At 45.5% G+C, this 24,438-nt stretch overlaps 1 protein-coding gene across 13 annotated transcripts in view; it reads right to left on the bottom strand.

Moving 5' to 3' along the window:
* The window catches only part of DEPDC5 (DEP domain containing 5, GATOR1 subcomplex subunit), a 64,328-nt gene that overhangs the window by 1,397 nt on the left and 38,493 nt on the right, over positions 1–24,438 (bottom strand). For 5 of the 13 annotated variants that reach the window (XM_039384222.1, XM_027714249.2, XM_027714248.2 and 2 more), the window contains 19 exons: positions 24,298–24,363; positions 22,810–22,993; positions 21,587–21,747; positions 20,430–20,547; positions 20,088–20,255; positions 19,033–19,252; positions 18,166–18,299; positions 17,698–17,806; positions 14,887–14,949; positions 13,166–13,317; positions 12,340–12,417; positions 11,790–11,922; positions 10,855–10,963; positions 10,349–10,573; positions 6,327–6,496; positions 5,215–5,386; positions 4,134–4,194; positions 3,367–3,449; positions 1,673–2,479 (listed from right to left, as the gene is read on the bottom strand). In XM_039384222.1, the coding sequence (XP_039240156.1) occupies positions 2,184–2,479; positions 3,367–3,449; positions 4,134–4,194; positions 5,215–5,386; positions 6,327–6,496; positions 10,349–10,573; positions 10,855–10,963; positions 11,790–11,922; positions 12,340–12,417; positions 13,166–13,317; positions 14,887–14,949; positions 17,698–17,806; positions 18,166–18,299; positions 19,033–19,252; positions 20,088–20,255; positions 20,430–20,547; positions 21,587–21,747; positions 22,810–22,993; positions 24,298–24,363 (2,702 nt within the window). In that variant the 3' untranslated portion in view covers positions 1,673–2,183. Of the gene's footprint in view, positions 1–1,672; positions 2,480–3,366; positions 3,450–4,133; positions 4,195–5,214; positions 5,387–6,326; positions 7,664–10,348; positions 10,574–10,854; positions 10,964–11,789; positions 11,923–12,339; positions 12,418–13,165; positions 13,318–14,886; positions 14,950–17,697; positions 17,807–18,165; positions 18,300–19,032; positions 19,253–20,087; positions 20,256–20,429; positions 20,548–21,586; positions 21,748–22,809; positions 22,998–24,297; positions 24,364–24,438 lie in introns of those variants that run through there. The other 8 variants (XM_039384226.1, XM_039384231.1, XM_039384227.1 and 5 more) reach the window with 7 other exon arrangements.

Raw genomic sequence — 24,438 nt, 5'->3', positions numbered from 1 at the left:
AAAATACATCTTGTGTTTGCATCCCATCATGGCCCCAACCAGCTTCTCCAGACTAGGGGGCGAGCTCTGGAGGTCCCGGCAAAGCTCTCCTGCTAGATCCAGCAGCTCGGAGGGTGGGGGATTCTTGTTTTTATTCCTGTTTAACATGGCCATGAACTGCTTCATCCTCATGTCCTGTTGGAAACTTTTTCCATGAAATGCACAAAGTTGTGGTTAGATAAAAACTATTATCTCCTATTTTTAGCTTCTATGGTATGTCTTTTTTTTTTTTTAAAGGAAAGAAATTCGCTGTGCTATTAAAAGCAGCCCGAGGACCTTAAAATGTTTTAAATAAAACTAGGCCTAAAGCAGCCCTGAAAAAACTAAAGCCACACCAAGTTTGCAGTTGAAAAAACTGAGCTCAGAAAGACACATTAAACTTGCCCTGAAACTCGGAGACTGACTCTAAGCTTTACATGCACAGCTTAGAGGTTAAAACTACTCGAACAGAGTAGTTCGGTGAAATTCAGGTGAAACTAGTTAGTTTTTCTCCAAAACGGCGCTTTCTCAGGCCGGGGCAGTCGCAGTTACTGCAAAGTGTAAGCAATCGTCGGGGCTGGTTTTTACCCTTTTTCCAGGGAAAAGGGGGCCGGCGTGGTACCCTTGGGGACACCCTATCCTTGGGCCAACTCCAGCCCCGCCGGACAAGAACGGGAAAAGCTGTTAAATACCTGCGAAGTGGAGGAGCAGGGACGCGCTGCAGCCCGGTCCCGGTCCTGGCCCTCATCCTCCGGGATCAGGTGAGGAGCGGCCGCTCGTTCCCCGCCCAGGCGGGGCTCCAGGGCTGCCCCACACCCCGACCCCGCCCCGGGAGCCCTCAGACCAAGCACCCACCGCGTGCACGGCGCCGTTCATTGTACGGTGGGGGAGAGTACGTGGCAGCGAGTTGCTTTCATAGTAGAGAGCAATTTTTAAGTCGTTAATGGGGCTCAGACACGCACTGATGATTTTGACACACTTAGGAACTGAATGAAGAGGCACGAGGCTCAAACCCACCTTTTGTGGGTGGGTGCCGTCTCAAAACAGATGAGTCATCCAGGCGCCGTCTGGGGGATAGAAACTGAAGCAGCTGCGATTATTTTCCCTTAATCAGGTCTGAACACCATTGTGAAGGTGTCAACCCTCCCCTGACTCCAGTTTCTCGAGGACAGGTAACAAAAGGAACCATCTCGCAGCAGGAGCCAGCAGCCCCCACGCTCAGCACGGCTGGGTTGTGAACCCACCCTAAATCTGCACTTAAATAAGCAGCTCGTGCAGAGGCCCTGGGCCACGTGGGAGCTTTCTGTGCAAAGACAAAGGCTACATACTTGAGCACAGGCACCTTCTTTTTGCTGCGTGCAGACACATTCTAAAAATCTGCTTGTTATTCTCAGCAGTATTTTGTGCTCAGTGGCCCTTGATTTCTCCTTAGGCTTTGGTGCTGGCCTTGCAGGACAGTAACTGGCTTCTTGCTCCTGCTGTGTGACACTGTTCTAGATCCAGAGCTGGAGACAAAGTCCTGGATGCTTAAAAGACAAAGCCCCAGCACTGAACTTGGAGCTGGGTACAGGAAGCAGTACTTCCTCTTGGCAATTGTTCTCTTTCACTCTTTCTGTACTGCTGTCTGTGGAGTTACAACAAAACATCAGGGCACTTGCTTTTCTGCATTTTTACTTATTTACATGTATGAAATGTAACAAGCATCTCTCACATTTATCTTACATATTGACACAATCAGGTACACCTCAGGAGAGGCAGGGGCAGGCTGCTGCCAGGCACAGCAGATGCCAAGGGCACCCATCATTTCCACAGACAGGAAGCCTCTACCATCACACTGTGCTGAATCCAACTGCCCTTGAAAAACATTTGCACTCTCCCTCCTTTACCTCTGCTCTAACTGAAGTTTTGGCAATCAAGGACTGCAGCTACTTAAAACCAAGCTGAAGTCAGGGGATAGATATTGGCAAGCTAAGAGCTCAGATTCTTTTTTTTTCCAAGCACTTAATCAAATTCTGTTGAATATCAACAGCAATATTGTTCAGGTCCTCTTGGAGCCTCAAGATGAATCCAACAGAGAGGCTCTTTTCACTCATCCTTCACTTCTACATCCTTGCCACAAGGTAAAGCTTTAGCTGTCTCCCTAAGAGATCCAATGCAGCCCTATCTCACGGAGCACTGGCGTGCATCTTGTCCAGACAGTCAGTCCAGAAGAGAACCAGCCGGCTGTCCTTGTTCCAGCAGAAGTCAGTGAAGTCCTTCAGCAGCCGGTCGGCGAACTTGTCGTCCCCGGTGGCGCTGGAGCGCCAGGTTTTGGTGAGCATGGTGTTGTAGGCCCAGTTGTAGCCGATTCGCTCCTCACAGAACATGTTCTGGTTGGTGGAGCTGGTGGAGTTGCGCCGGCGCCGCTGCTGCCCGCAGGAGAACTTCCGCTTGGAATACGGCAGCTGCAGAAACACCGTCCCTGGAGGAGACAGGAGGGCTTCAGTCTGAGGCAGAGTCAAGTCCCTGCAACTGGGGGCTGGCTCGTTAAATTCTGAAAAGGAAACTGGCCTGAGTGTCATTTGATTGCCTTTCAGCAAGAGAAAATGGGATACAATTTTTCCTCCTTCGCTGCTTCTTCCTGCGTGTTACAACACTGGGAGAGAGCACTCTCAGTCTGCCTTTCCCCTGCAGGCAGGGAAGGAAGCAAAGCTGTAGGCTCTGATCCATCTTTCTAACTTCCCATCAATTGCCATTCTCTTCTGCAATTTTCCAAAAGCTCTCTTCCTGTCATTGCTTTCATGTCTCAGCAACCGCTGGGAACACTGTGGATCCATTCTACTGCAATATGCCATGCATGGAGCTTGGTTAGAAGTGCTGACAGACCACCAACATTTATGAAGAGTAATAATGAAAGCAGGTGGATCCTAAATGCTTTATCTGTCTCACTCACAGTGTCTATGGGTAGAGATGCATCTACAACTGACCTTAAGCACAAGAACAGAGCACTGACTTGTCCCAAGACCTTTTCCTCCTTCTAACCTCTGGGTACACATTTATTTACACTGACCTTGGAATAAGCTCTCCCTTTTTTTTTTTTTTAATTTCTCCATCTCCTAGAAAGAAAAGTTTTAGAGACACCATAAAGCAAGATTTCAAACCAGCACCACTGACTAGCAGCAACACTTTGTGCTTTTCCCACTGCCCCTCCAGTTTTCTGGTTTGTTTTGGCTGACACACCTACATGTCATCTGGCTTGGGACAAAACAGGACCAGCATCACTGACACAAAACACAAACTGCAGGTAAAATGGTTCTTTTGTTTGTAAAAACCTCCTCCTCGCTCCAGTGCCTCCCAATTATCTCTCACCTGTGACATGGATATACTGGGGCTTGTTCTCTGCTGGGAAGTTGAATGCAGAGGCTGAGTATTTATCTTGCACAAATCCAAATCTGAAGAAAGAGAGACACAGGAATTAAGAAAAAAAAAAAAGATAAAAAGAGCCACTCCAGGTAGGATTCCTCAGTCCAGGGCAGGGGCACCAGGGAAAATCCTTCCACTATGACAAAGGCTTTCTAAACTAATGAAAGCTGGTTTCCAAGCTAAAGTCCATTAAAGAAGGCAGTTTCTCTGTCACGAAAAACACCTTGGCAGCAACAGCATGAAACAAACTGGAAGTTCAACTCCACAAAGGAGTTTCCAACAACTCCTTCTTAAACTCGGCCCAACCTCCTATGTACAGCTCCATCCCAGGCTCCTGCCTATTGTCAAGCATTGGTTGGCATCCAGTTCAAGACTGTGTTAAGTCCACATGGAGGAAATAACTGTCCCTTCTCAGGAAGAATCTATTTACAATCTATCTGCTTCTAACTTAGAATAACAGGGCACTTTCCAAAGGCAATGCCCTCCCTAGGAGGAGTATTCCTAAGCAGTGACAGGCTGAAACCTGCCCCCTGCACCCCCAGAACCAGCTCCAGGCATGGGAACTGTATTTTAGTCTAACAGTCTGTGAGCAGACTTCAGAGAGGCAGAGAGCACAGAACCCATGGGACCCAGGAGCGACTGTCTGGCACAGATCTTTATTCCACATTATCCAGGGAGACACAAACCCTCTGCTCAGCCCACTCTGTCCATACCTGTGTGCTATTGCCTCCTGGAGCAGGTGCATTCGGTCCCAGTACGTTTCGGGTTCGAAGCCTGAAACACAAAATGTAACAATTATCTAGTAAAGCTACTTTATTTCCTTCCTTTTCAAGACTTCAGTTTTCCTCAGAGGACCTCTGTGCACTTTTTTCCCCCTTAGCCATTTCTTTTAGTCTCAATTTTTTTCTGGCAGCTGTCCCTTGAATGCCATCTTATTAGAGATGTGTCTTGTACACATCCCTGAATTCATATTTTGTGTCTCTTGAGATGAAGGAGAGGAACATAAAGGTGTGTGTGGGAGAGGACAAGGAAGGAGAGTGGGCTGCTGTGTATCAGAGTGCTATGAAAATAGTTCAGTCAGTGGGGCCGTGGTGACCTCACAGCATATGGATTTGTCACATTTGTTTTACATTTACACCTGGACACTGGGTCAAGGATTAATGAAAATATCATATTTACTATTTTAAAACAGAGCCTGTTGCTAATTGTCCCTTCTCATGATGCAATTTTGCCTCTCTCTGCATGGGACAGTTCTCTGATCTTTGAGTTTCCACCTGAGACTTACCACAACACTGTCAGTGGGAAGGGCGAGGTCACACTGCAGAAAAGGAGATTGCAGTTTCTAGAGCTTAATCTCATGTGCAAACACTCTAACCATGAATGTAACCATGGCAACAACAAAAAAAGGATGGCAGTGGTGAAAGCCTAATCTCACTGAGGGGGAGAATAAACAAACACAGGATACAAATGCAGAGCAGCTGTGGGTCTACCAGCAAAACAGAGTCTGTCAAAGGAACAGCCACTTGTCATGGGCTCTGTAAGGGTGTGAAATGTTAAAGATCACTGGGGAGACCACCCTTCCTGTTTGTTGGTGTTTCTTGCTGCCCACCTCACCCTGTTCGTGCTGACTATGCTGCCAGCACAGCCTCCTCCAGCACCACCTTCCTCAGGGGGCTGCTGAACTGCAAAAACAAGTCCCTCAGCCACCTAATGCCTGGATGGTAAATGAGGTCCTTTGTGTCAGCCACGTGCCAGCAGTGACCTGCCTGGGGTAAAACAAGGACCCTTTCTTACCATCAAACAGATGCTCACTGCCCTCCTTCAGCAGGCAGCTCACGTTGAGGGGGATGAAGAGCTGAGCCCGAAGTGGGTCCCCGTACAAGTAACTGGGCAAAGCAAACGGGCCTTCCAAGACTGGGACGAGCAGGAACCCACAGGAGGTGGCTTTCCGGTGCCAACCCTGAACCTGAGAAAAAATTCAAACAATGAATCATACGACATATGTCATCTGACGAGGGGCACTTCTGTGCATGAGAGCAGCTCGTTCCCCAGGAATAGATCAGACATGCTCAGCTCTCCCCAGGCTCAGCTCGCTCCGCATGGCAAGCACACCAACGTCCTTGCAAGCGAAGCAGTGCAAGCACAAGGCACCAGGCTTTCCTTTTTCTGAAGTGCCACATCAATCAGAAAGCACTTTAAAATAGGACATTTTTCAGGAACTGATTCAGCCTACTTATCACCAGTGGCTAAACACTGCTGCTTTACTGGAACAGTGCAATTGATTTTAAATAAAAGCAAAACCAATTACCTAGTGCTGTCTGGCTGGGTGGGGTAAAACCTGGTGTTAAATAATTTGAGTTCTACAGAAGCTACAAAAGGGGAAAAAATGTCTGAAAATTAAAAAGTGACACAAACCACTTATATTTTCGGTTCAAAATGTTTTCAGCAAGTTAAAAAATAAGCTAAAAAGCGTTGCTGAACAGGAAGAACACATTGCTTGGAAAAGCCTTGTTATGAAAGCAATTCCAGCGAGATTTAAAGTTTTAAGGTTTGGGGATAGAAGGAATGCAGTGTGAAACAGATTCTTTTCCAAAGACCCAGGGCTTAAAATTTGCCTAAGGGGGACTTAAATTTATCACCTTGACCTGTGCTGATCTCTGCATACTGTGCATGAAACCCACTAACAGCAGAGCACTGCCCTGCAGACAGGACTGTAGGCAGTGTGATAAACACTGACCAGATGCAGCAATGCCTATAACCACCAGGAAAATTACTTATGGAAATAAGGGCAGATCCAGCCCACTGGCTCTCTCCTAACACTTCCCACGACAATGCCCCCAGCTGTTTAAGGGATACAGAGGCCAGCCGGGCGTTTCTGTGGCCATCCAGAGCACAAGGACTCTCACCATCTCAAAGAGCACAGCTGCAGTCACTGCCATCCAGTGCAGCTTGATTTCAAAGGCAGCATTCAGGGAGAAATTGCCATGGTAATAACAACTGCACCACTCCAGCCGGTCCGTGCGGTTGTTCACATCCACGTCCAGCGTCACCGTCCGCTGCTCGGGCACCGTGGCAGCTACACAGCCAAGGAATGGGGTGCATTCAAAGGATGCATTAGACACAGGGTGGGAGGCAGGACAAAGAGCAGAAGAACCAAGATGAGCTATTTGTAATGAATTTGTCCTCCCATTCTTCCCCAGATATTTTTGGGCTGGCAGAATAGTCCCAGAATGCCGCTCATCCAGATCACCAAGGACAAAACACCTGAAGTACTTCTCATACCAGGGGTATGTGCTACAGAATCACTTCCCCAAGCAGGCAAAAGACATTTCAGCTGCAATAAAGAGAACCAAGAGTCCAGCAGCTAATTATGGCACCAGTTGCCTGTTGATTAAGTGTGGCTAGACAACATCTATGGCTTTTTCATACCTGTAACATTCCAAATATTTCTATATGCCCCCACCAGAAATCTCAACAGGGTGCTGTTACACAGGGCAGGAGCATTCCAGGACTTTCCACAGCTAAAGGAGATTAGAAGTTAAACTTCTTATTTCTTTAACCCCATATCAATATCCCACATTACCGCAGTGCTAAAATTGCACATCCAACACTTCTTGTAAAAGCAGGAAAAGTCAGCCAAGACATGCAGCAGCCTTCCCATCACTGCAATACCTCCTAGTGCTCTGCAGCAAGGGCTGGGATAGTGCCCAAGATCCGGCTCCCTTTGTGCCCTACACCTCAGCATCCCAGTGAAGGAAAATCTCAGGTGTCAGGCGAGAGAGGAGGAGAAGCACAGCAAGTGGAAGTGACCTGGCTGGTGTCACACAGCAAGGCCAGGGACAGAACCCAGATCTCCTGACTCAGAGACCAAAGTCCTGCCATGAAACATGTTGTCACTTTCAACTTTTCTTTACAGAAATACATAATTTAACATTTCTATAGTGTTAAAAATGGACACAAAACAATGGGCTGCAAGGCCGCTACTGAAAAACGTTTGCCCTTTTTATTATTGCATGCACGGGGGATGGATGTTGTTATTTCTTGCTTAAGTAGAAGATGTGCACCCTTTTATAGGGTCAGCTTTTAAAATTATCTTATAAATTAATGGCTTTACGGTGTTTAAAAAAAAATTGAAGTTCTTCCTCAAGGTAAATGGAAAGTTCCCACCTTCACTTCTACTGCAAGTTAGCTGGAGACAGTTTTCAAGTTTATAAGGAAATCCTTTACATTGCTATTACTGCAGCTTAAACAGGAAAAAAAAAGAAAAACACAATAAAAATGAAAGAAGGTAATCCAGTTTTGTTTTATAAACAAGAGCCATTTCTATGTTTGGGAAACGTATCACCTGCAATTTCTGAGCTGGTCTGGTATTGTCAGACAGACCAACACCTTGAGTTTCTTTCTCTGGCTCCTTTTCAGTGAGATATCACTGTGAGTGCAATGCTCGTGGTCAGAAGGTTATGGTGCCAATTTTGTAACAAAGTGTGTTGGAAAACATCATCCTGAAAGCTGTGAAGCCAAAGCAGCTCAGCCAGGTAGGTGCTGGTCATTAGCCAAGGGGTCAGTGCCACCACCACAGCCCAGTGTGCCACACCAGCACGCCGTGAAGAATGAGCTCCCTGCTCCCTTAGACTGTTCCTTTTGCCAGACAGTGCAGACTCCCTGTTAGGGCTGGAGCTTCTCTCCACCTGGTCTGCAGCTGGAACTCACAGGCAAAGCAAGAGGAACACAGTCCAACCAGGTGAGCTAATCCAAAATACATTAAACACTGATAAGAAATATCCATGTGTCTGAATTCAGAAGCTTCAGATTAGAACCAACGTATTGTAAGAGAATAAACTCTGGCTTCCATAGCTCAGATTTTAAGAGGACTCACCTGCTTCCCAATTGTCTTGTGCTATTGAGTATTTAACTAATGGTTTACTAAGCAAATCGGGGAGGAGCAGGCAGGTTATTCTCCAGTCACAGACTCCGCTACACACATGACTACAATTGCTAGTGCATGCACTGCTACAAATCAAAAGGGACAAGATTAGGTGTATCACAGGTCAGACTTCCACTGGGAAGGGAAAGGGGGTAGTCACTGGGCCAGCGATTTGGGAATTGGGAAGGATAAAGATTTGAGAGATACACGGAGCTTGTTCCAGAGCTCCCAATGCTTGCATGCAATTTTATGTCACAGCCTGACATTCAGGGAAGGTGGGGAGGGGAAGAATTAAAAACCACAACCAAATCAAGACCAAGAGAGGAACAAATGAAGTCACGTGGACCAGGGGTCATCTGGGTTTAGTAAAGCTCCTTGCCTCAGATGAACTGGTGAAGTTTGGGTATTTTGAATACTGTTTAGAAGAGGGACAGCACAGAAATGTCATTTAAGCCAGTTCCTTTTTAAGAAAAAACTTTCACAGTGGATTTTTCTACAAGAAACTATAATTCCTCGAATAACCAGACTGCATGTGAGCAATCTGAAGACATTTATCATTCATTCAAGGATTGCAAATTGGTTCAATAGCAGAATGGACATAATTCCATCTGCAGAGAAAAAGGAGAGCTACACAGCTGTGCAATAGGTGACATGCTGCAGGAATACACTCTTTCCCTGCTAGTGTCAAAGGAAAGGTAGGAGGGCACTGAGGCACTTTCTTGCTCTGCTCCTTTGCCGAGTCTCAGCCTTCTCACCTCAAAAAGAGGACAGACATAAGACAGTGAAGGGGTTTTCTTGGCTAAATAGGGAGTAAGAGATCAAACCAGGAACAGGATCTGGTCCAAGTGCCTCCAGCCTCCACAATATTTCATGCCAGCCTACATTCAGGCTTCAGCTCTGGCCACAGAGCTAATGAGGTTGGATACCAGCCAAGGCAACAGATTTATCGTGTGACAGGGAAAATATCCTGCATATGTTGGCTTCAGGGAATTAACCATTAGTTCAGACTTCCTTTCCTTAATGCTTTCCCATTTCTGATGCTGTTCCTCTTCAAACAAGGCTTTCAGAAATACAATGATTACTGTGACTTCAGGTTTAAGAGATACTACACCAGCAGGAAGGCACTTCTCTTCAGAAGGTCAAATACACACAACAGGAGAACAGCAAAATTCTCTTTTTATCCTGAATTGCTAGGCCTTTAACAGATGCATCTAAATAAACCTGAAGTTGCAGTTCTATAGCAATGATTTTTCTCTTCATTTTAAACAGGGAAAGAGGAACAAAAGCAAGTGACTCAGGCTGGCCTGGAAATGCAACAAAAAGCTGACAAAGCAACACGGTCAGTCATGCAGCCAGTGTGTTTCACGGGCTGGTAGAGGCAGTCAGTGTTCTGCTCCACACATTACAGGACATTAGATACTAATAATGGTATCTTGCCCAGCAGCAAGATCTTCCTACTGCTTCCACACCACAGGGATCATTTGTAGCTGGGCTTCACAGACTTAATATAAGGAGTCTGGCTCTGGTTCAGATTAGCTAAGAAAGCCTCCAGCACATCACAGAAAACTTCTAACACATCTGGATCTCACTGTGGTTTTTGCCACTAGGAAGCAATTAGACATGTAATTTTAAGAACAGTTTGGCTGCTCTGCTGTTCTCACAACTTATCCCTCCATGCTCATTGCAGGTTGTGAAGAGTCTCCCTGTTTCTGCAGGGAGACAAAGTATTTTCCTTTCTAAATTCTAGAGGTTCAGAAACACGAAATATTTTAAGAAATAGTTTTTATTGTACCCCAGTCCTCCACAGTAAAAGTTGCCTGCTCAGCCAGTGAAACACACCTCCAGCACATGAGAAAAGTCCACGTTCAAGACACATGTAAGGCCAGCATGAAATTTGCAGCTTTACTGCTGGTCCACGTGAGATCATCCCCTTGGCTGGCTGCTCTTCCCCTTGCAAACTATCCCCCTGCACTTCCCCAGCTGTCACCTGTGCTGTGCATCTACCTAAGAGTGCAGCTGCCTGGCTCCGTCCTCCGAAACTGCGGCTAAAGGAACTGTGCCTACTTGCATAGGAGGCGGGGCGGCTGGGCAGCCAGGGCAGGAAGAACGCCGGGATCTCCGAGTGCAGGAGCTCTTCTGCCACAAAGGCCACCTCAAACCACTTCCTCTGGAAGGCGGAGAAGTCGTCCATGGCAGCGGTGTGCCACATGGCAGGCTGCTGCATCCCCACTGCACAGGGCAAGGACAGCTGCAGTTAGACCAACACCAAGGGAGAGAGGGAGCTCTTGATGGAAAAGAGGCAGGAGAAAAAATTACTTTATGTTTTCTGCCTTTTTTTGTTGTTTTTTTTTTTTAAACCAAACAGGCTGAGTTTCTTAGACTCCCCTTAGATCAGTGGTTTTGGTTGCTCCCAAAATGCAATCCTGCTGCAGCACCCATAAGAATCAAGTAAATCCTAGAGATTATGCAAAGGGATAGTGAGGAAAGTCTTGTAATAACACAGTGCTGACCTCGGTCTGGTTCTTTGTCCACAACAATCTTGTAAAAATAAAAGCCATAAATAAAGGTTCGTAAAGCTTCTCCAGATGCATGGACAATCAGCTGCTCTTCCAGCATTTTCTGAACAAAAAGAGAGAGAAGCGAGCAAATGTGATGAAAAATTCACTCTTCCAGTCACAGAAAGAGGCTGCTAGAGAACATTAGGAAATAATTTTCTTTCTCTTGACATCTTTTTGTCCAGCTATGTGCCTAAAGAGAATACCAGCAAAGTTAGCTCTTGGTATTCAGTAAATGTAACAGCAATTCCTTATCTCCATGAGAAATTGTGTTTGACCTTTCCACAGATGTCTGCCTTCCTCTCTTACCCTGCTCTGGTTTTATAGATGGATTTGTAGGAAGGCAGGAGGTTGGAAACATTCTAAGTTCTCTGTTAATTGAAATGGGATCTCAGCAGAGGAATGAACTCCAAAACATTTCCAATCTTCTGCCCCTGACACAGTTCAATACAGAAAAATCCCTTGATGAACACAAAGAAGTGTTCCTGCATAAAGTGTGTCTTCTTCAGCATCCATAACAGAGAGGTCATGTGCTGGTTTTTGTAAAAGGAAAACCAAAATCAAATCATGCTGTAGTACCTCACAATTCCAACACAACGCAGAGTTCTGGATAAGTACAAGCTAATTGGAGGTTATACACAGAACTGTCATCCTATAGAAGTGGAAAAAGATACTATGTACTACTACTGAAGGACATGTTGCTGTTTTGTGATAGGGCAGCCAAAAAATGCCATCATCACCTCATTCTGTTGAGCAGTTTTCAATACCTATCAATATAAGGACTTTAATAAACAAGAGAAATTATTGCTAGGCTTTCTTCTGCAATTCTACTTTCTTCCCAGAGTGAGGTATTTCTGGCCCTCCCACATGGCCCTGGATAGTTCCCTTACCTGCATTATGTCAATGGCCATGGCCTGGGTCTGCACACCCTCCACATTATTGACCAGCCAGTGCACAACTTCTGCACTGATGAAGCAGTACGGGGAGAGGCCCTTCTGTTCCGAGAGCAGCTGGATCCCTGTGCTGAATCACAGCATGTCACACGTGATTGAGAGTTCTTTTAAGTAACAAAGACAAAAATCACTGCTGGGGGAAAAAAAAGAGTGGGTGGGGGATAAAATACAGGACAAGAAATGCACAAGGCCCACACAGTGACGTATCTTTGGCTTCTGGTAACAAGATGAAGAGCTGACATTGACTTACTGAGAATTCCTGCTTTGACAAGATTCTGGGATTCTAATAATTGAAGTCTCTGCATCAATACTTGTACCTCAATTGCTATAAAATTCCTCATTAGGGAAACTGGAACTGAATAATAAAAGGAAGTTTAAAACTCTTCCCCAGCTGACATGGGGCTCTCCCCTTGGAGTGACTCCGTGCCTCATGTCCTCTGACAAAACATCTCAGCAGATGTAAAGCATATTTATATTAAAAACTTACGTGGGGTGTTTCATGGCTTCAAGAATCTCCACCAAAGTGGAGGAGGAAGTCAGAGCACTTGTGGAACACTGCTGAGAGCTGTAAACAGAAGCACGTTCAAAAATCAGGGAAGCCTCCAGATTTGTTCAAATATGTATGTTTAAGAGAAATGCTCTCTCTTCTCAACAATGACTGTCACATTTATCTCCTTTTTCATATCAAGAAGGACAGCTAAAAGCATCAGACCTTTATTTTCCCCCTGAGGCCACCAGGACATGGTTATAAGGACCCAAGGCACACTGTACCACATGCAGTTGTAGTCAGGAGCAACTGAGAGCAAACATTTGGAAGTTGGCTATTTTTTTTACTGTAATATACAACCACAGGAAACAGGTGCTAATAAAGTTTATTTTCAATATTGCTTCCTCCTCAGTGTCTCACTTCCAGGTCAGAACCTCTTGGATTTCATCAACCTGCTCAATCCAATTAGACCTGCAGGGCCCCCCTTTGCCAAACAGACAGAAGATGTCAATTCAGAGCCTGATTTTCTGCTAACAGATTTCAGAAATGGAATTTCTTCATTTCTTGAAGAATGAAGCTCTTCTTGTGGGTGGGGAAATCAGGCCTTGTGTTCATTTAATTCTGGAAAACTGGGTTGCAAGGCTTATTTTACTACCACTCTCTCTGCACGTGGAAATGCTGCAGTAAGGTCTTGTGACAAGCGCCTCTACCACTGACAGGCGGCACAGCTTGTTCTCAGGTGCCTGTTTAAGGGCCCATTCCTTGACACCACAAAGGGGCTGTAACTGAACAGCACTGCAGTCCAGCACTGCTGGGATTTTCCTACCTGCCCTCTGCAGCTCCAGCTGTGCTGTATCCTGGCTCTGCAGCATTCTGGGCACTTCCCAAGGTCTGGGTGCTGCCCCTGTCAGGTACCTGCCCCGTGGTTATCAACATGTTGCCATCTGAGGCTGCAGGAACTGACTGATCTATAGAGACCTGGGAGGAGTAAACACAGCAACATCTTCATGAAATTCATGATGTAATGCATTTCCCCCCTCCCCACATCATCTGTACCTCAGCTCAAGTTAGTTAACAACGGGTAATACTATAAGGAAGCACAAGCATATGCAGAAAGGATAAATACAGTCTTATTTTTGTCATCACTGCAGAGCTCCTGACAAACAAGAAATTCAAACCCCAATAAAGATGAGGATCACCAGCCCAGCAACGACTGTGTTGAGAGAACCACTGTCAAACCAACACCACCAGTCCCAACCTGACATTTTCAACTGTGAATAACTGTGATTATAAACACACAATGGACAGAACAGGGCACTTAATCACTATGGGTAAGTAGTAAGCATTTAGCAAAAATAGTTTCGACTCTAACTCTCAAAAATATGCAAATGTATCACACAGAATTCATGTTTCATAATGCACAAAAAAATCAGCTCCTCTTCTCTCCTTTCTCAGGGCAGTGTGAGCAGGCTGGTTGGCACCCACCCACACCTCTGTCGCCAAGACAACAGGAACACTTTCCTCCCGCAGGAACACTCACACCATTCCAATGGTAGACTGAATAGTTCACAAAATTAACATAAAATCGTTTCAGAGAGAACATGAATGCTGAAGGACTCAGCAAAGTACAGGCTGTAATTGCCATCTGTCATTAACACGGCTGGTTCAGGAAAGGCACGTTATATAAAAGCTCGAGAGGTGGGGGAGAGAACACGAACAGCAGAGTAACTCCAAGTCAGGCTGGTGTAAATATGAGGGCTGCTCTGCTGTGATGAATCCACAGCACACACACAGCTCAAAATCACAAAGCTGGGAGCTTGACTTAGGTCTGTCAGCCAAGAGTCCTTTATTTATGCCATTTCTCACATCCCAAAGATCTCTAACTCTGCAATGGCAGATGTTTTTTTCGGGCAGCCAAAATCAGCAGATGTTCCATCCAATGTGGACCCCACAGTGCCCACAGCCAGCTAAAGCCACTCTCCCTCCTCAGAGCCACTTCAACCAGCAGCATTTTCTATGGACACGCTGTGTTATTCTAATCCCTAACTGGTGTTAAGTGTACAAACGAGTTCTGTCACAATGACTCTTTGAAGCCGAGATCACATCAATATTTTCAGCCCTCAGTTGTTTAAGAATCCAAGAGCACAATTTGCCTTGGATCTCCCCAGAGCCACCAGTCAAACAAACACCACAGAAGAAATTTAGCCAAGAACTAGATGAGGGAGCTGTTGCCATTTTGTTCCGTGAGGGAACATAGAAAACAAGCACTTATTGAAAAACAAAAACAGAAGCTTTAGTAGTTGCCATGACAGTACCACAAAGGACAGTGAGACAGGGCACAGGAACATCCAAAGCACAGCACAAACACTGAATGGTGGAAGGAAATAGTTGCATCTGCCACTTTGTCCTGCTAATGCTGCACATGTCCCTCTCAACGAGCAGATCTGCAAAGTAACACAGGTTCCCCACATGGCAAGCTCAGGACACAAATGCTCTCCATCACCTCAGTCCAAAGCCAGAGATGACATGAACCCATTCAAAACTAACCTGGGAGTAGAAGGTTGAAGCTGTTCGTGGGCTGCGAACAAAATCCATAAAGAAGGCCCCATCCTGAAGGCATCAGAGGAAGTAGGCCCATTAATGGCAACAGCAACAAGGAGTTGAAGAAAAGCAAATACAAAGTTGTGCAAGTATGAAATGACCACAGAGAGAAAGTATGAGGAGAATGCAAACCCCAGACCCAGAATGCCAGATGCAGCAGAATGCAGAGCATCAGGAGTTCTGACACACATACCATTACTTTCTCTCTCTGTAACAAGACGTTGCTCTCCCTTAGCACAGATGCTTTTCCAAAATTTTGGAAAAGCACATTGATTGGAAGCCAATTGAAACTACAGCCTTCCCTCCATACTTCACAGGAGAAAGAGTTGAGCTCTGAAGTATGTGGGTTTCCACTCCAAATGCAAAGCTGAATAGTGATACAGAAACCTGTACAACTACAGGTGTAATGACAGGGACAGGTGATTTTTTTTTTCAGTCTGTTAGTCATTCCAATGATAAAGAGGGAGAGGCAAAGAAGCTCTTTTCAGGAAGCACACTCTTCCTTGTAAACGCAGGTCTGGTATGGTGCAAAGGAAAGGGAAGAAAAACTCATCACAAAGATCCTTCCAACACTGTGCTTAATACCTTATGCAAAATTAAACAGATGCTGCCTGTGCTACGTTCCCACCTACTTGCAACCCCTGGGTGAATTTATTCCCAGCTGCTATTCCAAGATGTGTCAAGATTCTCTTATCACACAAGACAATGCAGTGAAACCCAACTAGATTTTCATTCCTTATTTGCAATTCTTTATTCTGTTCCCTAGGCAAAATATTTCTGTCTAGTCTGCAGTTAACATGCTGCTTACCTTGGTACGTACATATAAAACATTTTCTGGAAAGAATCAATACCAGGGTTACATGGCTGGCAATTTACACAGTGCCAAGCACCCTGGATCCACAAGGGCAAAGACTTCCCAAACAGATCAGGCATCAAGAGAACTCACTGTGTTAAAATCATACTGTGTTGCCCAGTAACTGGCTGAAATGACTTGCCAATTCTACTCTGGAACAGAGTAAAGGTGGAGCCAGTGGCTCAGTTTTGGTCTGGAATAACTCCAGCACTGAATAGCATCCTAGAAAAGCACTTGCTCCCTTGGCTGCTGGCAAAGCACAGCTGTGACCATTTGTCAGTACTTTGGCTCTAAGTCTGCAGACAGCCTAGAGACCTCCTAAAGGGCTGGGGCACCAGGCACACACTTGCTGATGTTCCCATGTGAGCACAGAGTTCCCTGACATGGCTACCTGTCTGCTGGCACCTTTCCAACAGGCATGAGCCATCAATTTGGAGATCCCAATTGTTTATCTCCCAGTCCCTACGTGTAAATATTTACAGGAGTGTTTACTACTGTGGTGTGAAAGGCCCTCAATTGATACACACTCTTCCAGAGTCTCCAGTCAGCCTTCTAGAGAGGCTTTGGAATATAGTTACTTTTAACATCACTCAAGATGGTATTTGCTGGTAGCACAAAGTCTGTTAATTTGTTCCCAACACACCACTGTGCCATTGCTATGGAAGCCAATTTTGCCTTTTTCCCCTCAGAAGCAGACACAACATTCTTCCCTCCTGTGTCCTAGGTGGAATTTTCACCAGTTTTACTGACAGAAAGAGACAATTAAGACTTCTGTTTACAAAGAAGGAGGCTGATTTTTCAAAATGGTAAAAGAGGAGAGTGCAAAGCCTGAACTATGATCTGGAAGTTTGCAAAAATGCCTCAGGTCAGGTTCTGCACCTACTTTTTCAGGTCTAGTACAACCTGCTCCAGACTCATCTGTGTTCTCAAAGCACTCTAATTCTACAAATACGTGTCTCTTACAAACACAATCACTGCTACTCCATCACTTCAACTATCAGTATCCAGATCTCCAGAATAACACAAGGCTTGTCCCTGCTGGTAGCAGAAAACTGTGGATGTTGAAACATTAGACACTAAAAGAAAAATACTGAAAGAGGTGGTTGATAGTGGTTAATCTGAGAACCTTTTCTCTGCAATATTTCCACTTTTGAACCCAAATACAGACTACACCTAGGTCCTGTATCTTTATTAAGCTCCTTGGTACTTCTGTTGAAAGACCTGCATGCCAGAACACAGAAAAAAACCCAAATATTTCTGGTTGGACTTGAAGGCAGAGTTCCTGCTCTCCTGGCACTCACAGGACACTTGAGAAGAAAGGCTGAGGGGTAGCACAGTCTTTATTCTTAAAGTGTCTGAAGAAAGCTCCAGGAAGACAATTTTCCCCAGCCTGGAGTCCAGCCAGTGAAGGAATGACATCTGAATCACTTCTAAGGAACACATCCTCTCCTCTGAGCAGAGGCAAGAGACTCAAGTTTCTGCTGTTAAAATTCCACTCAAGCTTCACACAGTCACGGCCTAGAGCTTGATTTTGCTCTCCAAGACACACACAGATGCAGACAGGACTGTACTGCTCAATCTAACAGTCCAACCCAACTGAAATGAAATGTGCTACCGGAAAAGGAAAGGGACTAATTAGCAAATAGCCCTTAAATCAGCAAAACACATTGAGATAACATCCCAGGGATTCCATATCACTGTCACAGTTACAGAACTGAAGGAAGGTTGTGCCCCAGCTTCTTCTTACGCCCTTGCACATAAAGGCCAGTACAGGACCAGCCCTTGCTGGATTAGAGGGTAAGATGTGGTATGATGTAGCCACGTGCTTAGAAAAATAAATCTTCGATTATTTGAGAAATTCTTATGTAAAAATGGTAGCTAAAGAAAGACCAGAAAGTCTTTACCTTACGAGGGCTGTCCATATAGGTGGGTGTGATGGCAATGCTCCCACTCTCCGAGGGCTGCCCAGAGCTCTTCCCAGAAAGCATTGCTGCTTGCTGCTCCCCCAGAGTCCTCAAACAGAAGGAAGGAATCCAGAGTTTATTCAAACACACTCTGTGTCAGCTTCCACCTGAGGGCAACTGCTGCAGAGGAGCACTGCTGTATTTTCAGACATTTGCCTTCCCACACTGAGGCACAGAGTCAATCCAACATCCCATAAGTACCTTTTACCCCACATAACAACACAGACCCTTGAACTCACTCAGTTTTGTTATGTATGTGCAACACTAACTTAGCACTACAAATATTAAACCTCTTGTGTATTTAACATAACATGAGGCAGAGTTCCCCAACTCTGCTTTAGTCAGCCCAGGTGGAATATGTAGGAAGGATGTTCTAGTGCTCTTCACACAGCCTGTAGAGACACTCACTTCTGACTGGCTTCCATCTGCAGCAGAGCTGAGAGTGCTGAGGTTCCTTTCTTCCCAATGGGAGGTCCAGACTGCTCCAGAGAGTGGGTGGGAATTGGACCAGCAATCTGCAAGCCTTTCATGGCAGATCCTTTCTAACAAAGAAAAAAATGGAAGCACAGACTTAGTCAAGCTATGCTTAACTAGTAAGCAAGAACACAACCTCATGTCAGCAGGGCTTTATTAAGTACACAATTAGTGTGAACTGAAAAAAAATTTGATACACACTAACCAGTTTCTCATCATCCTCTTGAAACCACTGTTCACCAGGAATTCACCCATATGGTTCTGTTTTCCCAATCCTTTTCCTAAGTCTGCAGCACAGAGCCAAACCAGCCAGAAGTTCCCAGCTACACTACCTCAGAGATCCCTTTTGGTCAGTTATCTGAATCCCAAGGTGCAATAACATTCTCAGGCTGACCATCCTGCAGCACAAAGCACGGCGCCTTTGCAATGAGGTGGCATCAGACTCGTGGTAAGAGAAGACCCACAAAGATAAAAATAGAGCAGCAAGAGGCCAAGGCCTGGATGGCTCTGCTGTGCAGTTCTCTGAGTGAGAGCTGTTCTGAGTCTGGTTCCAGCCACAGCAGCATGGGATACCCATGCCAGGTAAATATAACTAGTTCAATAACAGAAAGGTGTTAACAAGGACAAACTATCTAAAACCAGACACAGCACAGCCCTCAGCTCTGCCCCGTGTGTATGGATCACCCATGGACACAGGCCACGGACCCCCAGCCTGCCTGGGGTGGGCTCAGGTCTCTGCCAACGCTCCATGAGGTGACTCCGACCCGGCTGCAGTCTCTGACCCCACGCGCGCTGCCTCACCCGGATCATCCTGTCGGATCGATGGCGGCGCCGGATGCGGTTCAGCCCCTCCACGAAGCGGATGAATCCGTCCAGGAGCTGCCACTCCTCCTCGTCGGAGCGGGGCCTGTCCCCGTACACGTCGCAGTGCGTCTCGCCCTCCACGATGCGCTTCGTGGCGCTGATGCAGGCGGGCAGCAGCAGGAACCGCGTCCTCCAGAACTTCAGGGACTCGATCAGGCTGAGGAAATATGGAATTCAGGACACTTCAGCGGTTTTCCAGGAAGGATTTCACGCAGTCTAAAACACACATGTACCTGCTGGGCATTCCAGAGAGCACAGTGACTGGGTCACTCTGCTGCCCCTGAGTCAGAACAAGCAGGTGGGCAAAGGAAGGCTCAGCAACACAAATGTCATCAGTGGGAACTATTAAAACACTGATATGCAGAAAACAAGACCATTGTAGCACAGACATATATTTTCTTTCCTGTAAAAGAGAGGATGCAAAGGCTTTCTCTCTAAAAGTAAGCAAGTAAAAAGGAATTTCAAAGGTGCACATTAGCGTAGGAGGCATTTTGACTGAGACCTGAAAAGATGACAAAGACTGGTTTTGTCATCAAAAAGGCTATTGATGCTAGTGGAGATATTTCACATTTCTAATAAGCACTGTGCTCTGTAGCTTAGGAGTAGGACTGCAGTCAAGCCTAGTACTCAAGCAAACCTCCAACAGCTTCAAAATACGTGGAAGCTTTGAGTCAGATCCAGAAATGAGTAAGAAGCCAAGAAAAGCATCTGTGTGGTACAAAATGCCATCATATTTCTTTGCATTTGGAAGAAAAAAAAAATTCATGCTGAATTTTGTGATCAAGACTCAGTCTCAAAGATCAGATAATGCACCAGCAACAGAGTGAGGTTCCTACAAGGCAACAGCTGCTACCACCAGACAGTGAAAGCAGGCCAGATTTTCTCCCTGGAGTACTGAGCATTTGTGGGCCGAACTTGCTGATGAAATTTTAGGTCAGAAAGGAAAAGAAAGCAATTAGGACACAGAACAGTCTGGATGGAGGAGATCTCACCTGAAATCCTCTGAGCCAGCAGAGCAGATATACTGATCCAAGTAATTCCACTTGTACTCTTCTAGTCTCTCATGGGAAAATTCTACCCAGCAAGACACAAATTCAGAGTCAGAGTGTGAGGGGCACAAGCTGTAGGTGTAGTTTATCTGAGCAGATTCGTATGGATACCTAAAAGATCAAACACAAATGTTAATCTCAGTGTTATCAATACGAGTGCTGCTCTTTCTTCTCCTAAAGAGAAAGAAGGTTCTACAGTATGTTCTTTCAAGCAAGCACAGACAGCTGGAAAAGAATGTTCATCTGAACATTGGCAGCAAACTGCTCAAGCAGAGAGATACTCACTTGGGTAGGTACCGAGTCACGGTGATGATTTTGTCTTTCAAGGTGACTTTGTGGAAAGTACGGCCCATACTCAGCCAGTACTGATCTTCCTCCTCAGCTCGATTTCTTGATACAAGACCTAGTTGTGAAAGGCAAACCCCTTTCAGCTTTTTGCAGTAGTCAGATTTTAACAACAAATTGTGCCTATAGACTCCAGAATTGGAGTCCAGAATTGGGCTTCTGAACTCAGGACAAACTAAAATCCATCTTTCAGGTCACGTTTTTAGGAAATACTTGTACAATGAGTCTTTTGTCCTTACAGTTCAGGTTTGTTGGTATCATGACCAAAGAGGAGCATTCAGGATTCACGTGCCTCCCACATGGAACCCTCTAGTCAGACCAGGGAACAGCCCCAGTGAAGTGCTGAGCACCTGATGTGATGGGAAAGCTGGGATCCACTTCCACTTCCTCCCTGTGCCTTACTCCTGGAACTAACCTCTTAAGCTTGACACATAAGGTAAGGAGTCTTGCTGCTCATTCCCAAAACAGAGATTAACAATGTATCCCAATTATGTGTATTCCCTGCTCTAAGAACACTGTGTCATGCTGACTTGCCAAGGGAGTATCCAGAAAAAAAAAAAAAAATCAGAAGTCAAACAGCAAGTCAGATTCTCTCCAAGGAATATGATACTCCCTTAACCCACCCCAGTCCTCTGGGGTTTAACTGAGTTTAGCTGACTCATGGTTTCAGGACAATGAAGCTTTGCCTTGGACCTCCATAGCTATTCTAGTGTTAGAAAACTGCCTCCAGATACACACATGTGGAAGCTTTAGGTCTGTCTTCTTCCAGAGATGTGCTCTGTAGTCACTATGTGACTTGAGTTTAGGAGTTATTCACCCAAAGAGCACTGAAGCCATTGTTCTTTGGGTTCACCATCATGAATATGAGACCAGTTTCTTAATAAAGCTAAAAAATCCTGCACCTGTCCCTTCCCAGTGCAGCCTTTGTGCTGCCCCAGACAAGGCTCTCTCCCTGCAAAGACTTCCATGTAACACCAAGGAATGACAACAAAAAAACAAAACAGAGGGCTTCACTGAGCACCTGTGCTTAACTCAAGGTAACTGGGACTGGCAGCAGGAAAGACAAAAGAGGGAATGGTCAGTCGTGGGTCACTCACCTCGGCTGTAGAGGGGACTGCTGCTCAGGGGGGGTGGCACGGCCGGGGCCGGTTTCTGTGGCTTGGGTTGCACAATAATTTGATAGCCTTGCATGAGGCGCTGACAAATAAACTCCTCAAACACCTGCTGGGCTGTCATCTGCACTCCTTCCTCATCCCTCCTGGACACAAAGGGCAAGCAGACCACAATAAGGAAGCTGACACACACCTATTCTTAGCTCTGTGCTTCCCAGCTGAGGGTTTGTGCCCGTGCAGGGCCCTGGGCAGTGCCTGGGAACACCTGCCCGTGGGAGGTGGGAGGAGGGAAAACGGGCACCTTTGGAAATCAGCTGTGTGATTCCCCAGAGGTGAGTTTTCCAGCACTTTGCAGACAGTCTCAGGGCAGTTTTTGTCCATGTTCAGCAGAGCTCAGAACTGCCAGTGGGCAGCAATGCTCCAGCCTCTTCCACAGTGGGAAGCGAGAGCAGAGAGGGATTAAAGTCACATCACTGTGGCATCTTATTACAACTCCTTCTGCTCTGAACTTCACCTTCCCGCTGCAAAGGGACATTTGACATTCCTTTTAGGTGTTTCTTCATTAGTCCTGCTACTCCTTATGTATTATTTCAATCACTCTGACTAATATTTTTGTTTTGTGCCCATAAAGCAGCAACATGAACAGGTCTTTTGATGCCTTACAAGCTGTGGAAAGTCTGAAAAATGCTGAAGACGATGAGAAAGCTTCAGTAAAAAAAACAAACCAACCCTATTAAAGAATAGTTACCACAGACCTCCTGAGACAAGCTGAGAAGTTCTATTTATCCTACCAGCACTGTTTTCCAGCAAGATTTCTTAAACTAAATATCCTTGAGAGTAAGGATAAGCATCTTAAAACACTGTGTGTCCACGTGCATTTGCTCATTTAGTGTTTCCAAAACACTTGCTGGAAAATACATTAACAAAGATGACAGCTTGAGGTTGGGTATTTTGATTGAATACAACAACAGAAAAGAGATGCAAAAATTTGTGCACTAATTCTAACATAAAATCTACAGGACACCATACTGTGGGATGGTAACATTTGAAAAGGTGCAACGTTATCCCGGGAAAAAGACAAATCTAAGTATTCTGCTGCTCTGTTAGGAATTCATCCTTCACTTGCAGGGGTTCCAGTGATCCTCTTCCATCACCTGCTCCTTAAGCACTTGGATTCAAGGCATTTACAGAGAAGGTGCTGGCCAAACCTGTCAATGTCAGCCTCTGGGAGCAGGTCATAGCAACCCTCCGTGTAATCGTTCTGCAGGCTCTGGCGGTCCGGGAAGTAATCCGTGGTGAGGGGGAGACAGGCCGGAGTAGTGAGGGATTTCCAGTCCACTCCAACTGTACAACAGAAGCCTGGCACTACGGGGGGAGCAGACAGCGTCAGAACTGCCTCGTCGTGTCATGGGGGGCACACAATGGGGGCGTGGGGGGGCACCCAGGAAAAAACAGGGTGCAGAGGAAGATGAAAGGAGCGTGTGAAGAGGAACGTTAGAGCGAATGGGGGACAAAAAACAGGGTTGGCGTGAGGTCAACAGGGACAAAAAGGGGGTGGAATGGGAAGGGAAAAGGAAAATAGGAGGGGAAGAAGGGAGGGAGAGAAAGAGACAGAGTCTGTTAAACAATGCAGTGCACATGCTGCTCAATCCCATCATGCAAATGGCATTCACAGTTAATACATTTAATTGTCTCTTGATTGAAAGCTAGAGCTGACACAGCCACTGCCCTTCCAAATTACAGCAAGTCAGGTGCAGTTACTGATTATTAAAAAACAGATCAACATTCTAAGTCTGAACAAGAAAAATCAGACCAGCTTTGCATCCTAGACAACTGCAGAAGGAGCTGGAGAGGAGGAGAGAAAGAATGACAGACCAGCCACTTTCTGGAATAGTACAATAGCAGAAAAGGGAGCATTTCTACAGTTATAAAAACAGAAGATAGATCCAGAGGGGTGGGAAGACCAGAAAAATAGCAACTTGAAAAGGAATCCTTTCCCACACCCTTTCCTAGAGTTATGCTGCAGTTTTGAGATTACAGAGATCTAAAATGAGACATTTAACTATATTATACCAAATCATCAGCTCACCACTGCACTGCATTCTGACCTGACTCAAACAATCTGTATCAAGGCCCCTGGTCAAATACTGATTCTTAACTTTTTGTCACAGAGATCCTACAGACAGAGATTTATTTTACTGTAAAAGTGTTAACACTAAAGGCAGGAACACTGCACAAGAAACTAATACAGGACAGACTGCTGTAAAGAAAATGTTTCTCAGGCAGTCACACACTTGTTTCTGTGTGAGGTAAAAGCAGATATTTCTCAGTAAACAGCACCAAGTGCAGGAAGTGACTGAACTACTTCTACTTCAGTGAGCTGGTGCCAAACAAACTTTTCATACTGAGGCAGAGATGAGTTCAGCACCTTTTTGCATAATAGTCTGGTAAGGAAAGAATTTCAGATGTAATGCAACAACCAGCTTCACAAGAGCTACAGAACTGCAATCCCAGTGAGACCCAGTACAGGGAGAACCTGCAAATTACTGCAGGGCAAAATAAACCACTGCCAAAAGCCAAGGAGGCTCCTCAGTTTCTTGCCTGCCACCTCCTGATGCCTCTATATATGAACATGCCCTTTCTCTCCCCATCTTCCCACCTATGCAAACTCTCTTCCAAACCTCCCTCTTGCTTACTTGGATCTGGAGAGTTAGAGACAGCATCTTCCAAGGAATCCTTGTTCTGAGTTTTGAGGTTTGTCCCTACAAGAAAGAAATACCTGTTTTATTTTGAGCAATTATACACTTGCCTTGAATTTCAAATAAAAATAAATCAAA

The sequence above is a fragment of the Pipra filicauda genome, unplaced genomic scaffold (assembly GCF_003945595.2).
Source record: "Pipra filicauda isolate LSUMZ 115617 unplaced genomic scaffold, ASM394559v2 scaffold33_size4404698_pilon, whole genome shotgun sequence".
Lineage (NCBI taxonomy): Eukaryota > Metazoa > Chordata > Aves > Passeriformes > Pipridae > Pipra > Pipra filicauda.
Note: the sequence above shows the minus strand (reverse complement) of the source record. Positions and strands in the feature narration are given on the sequence as shown.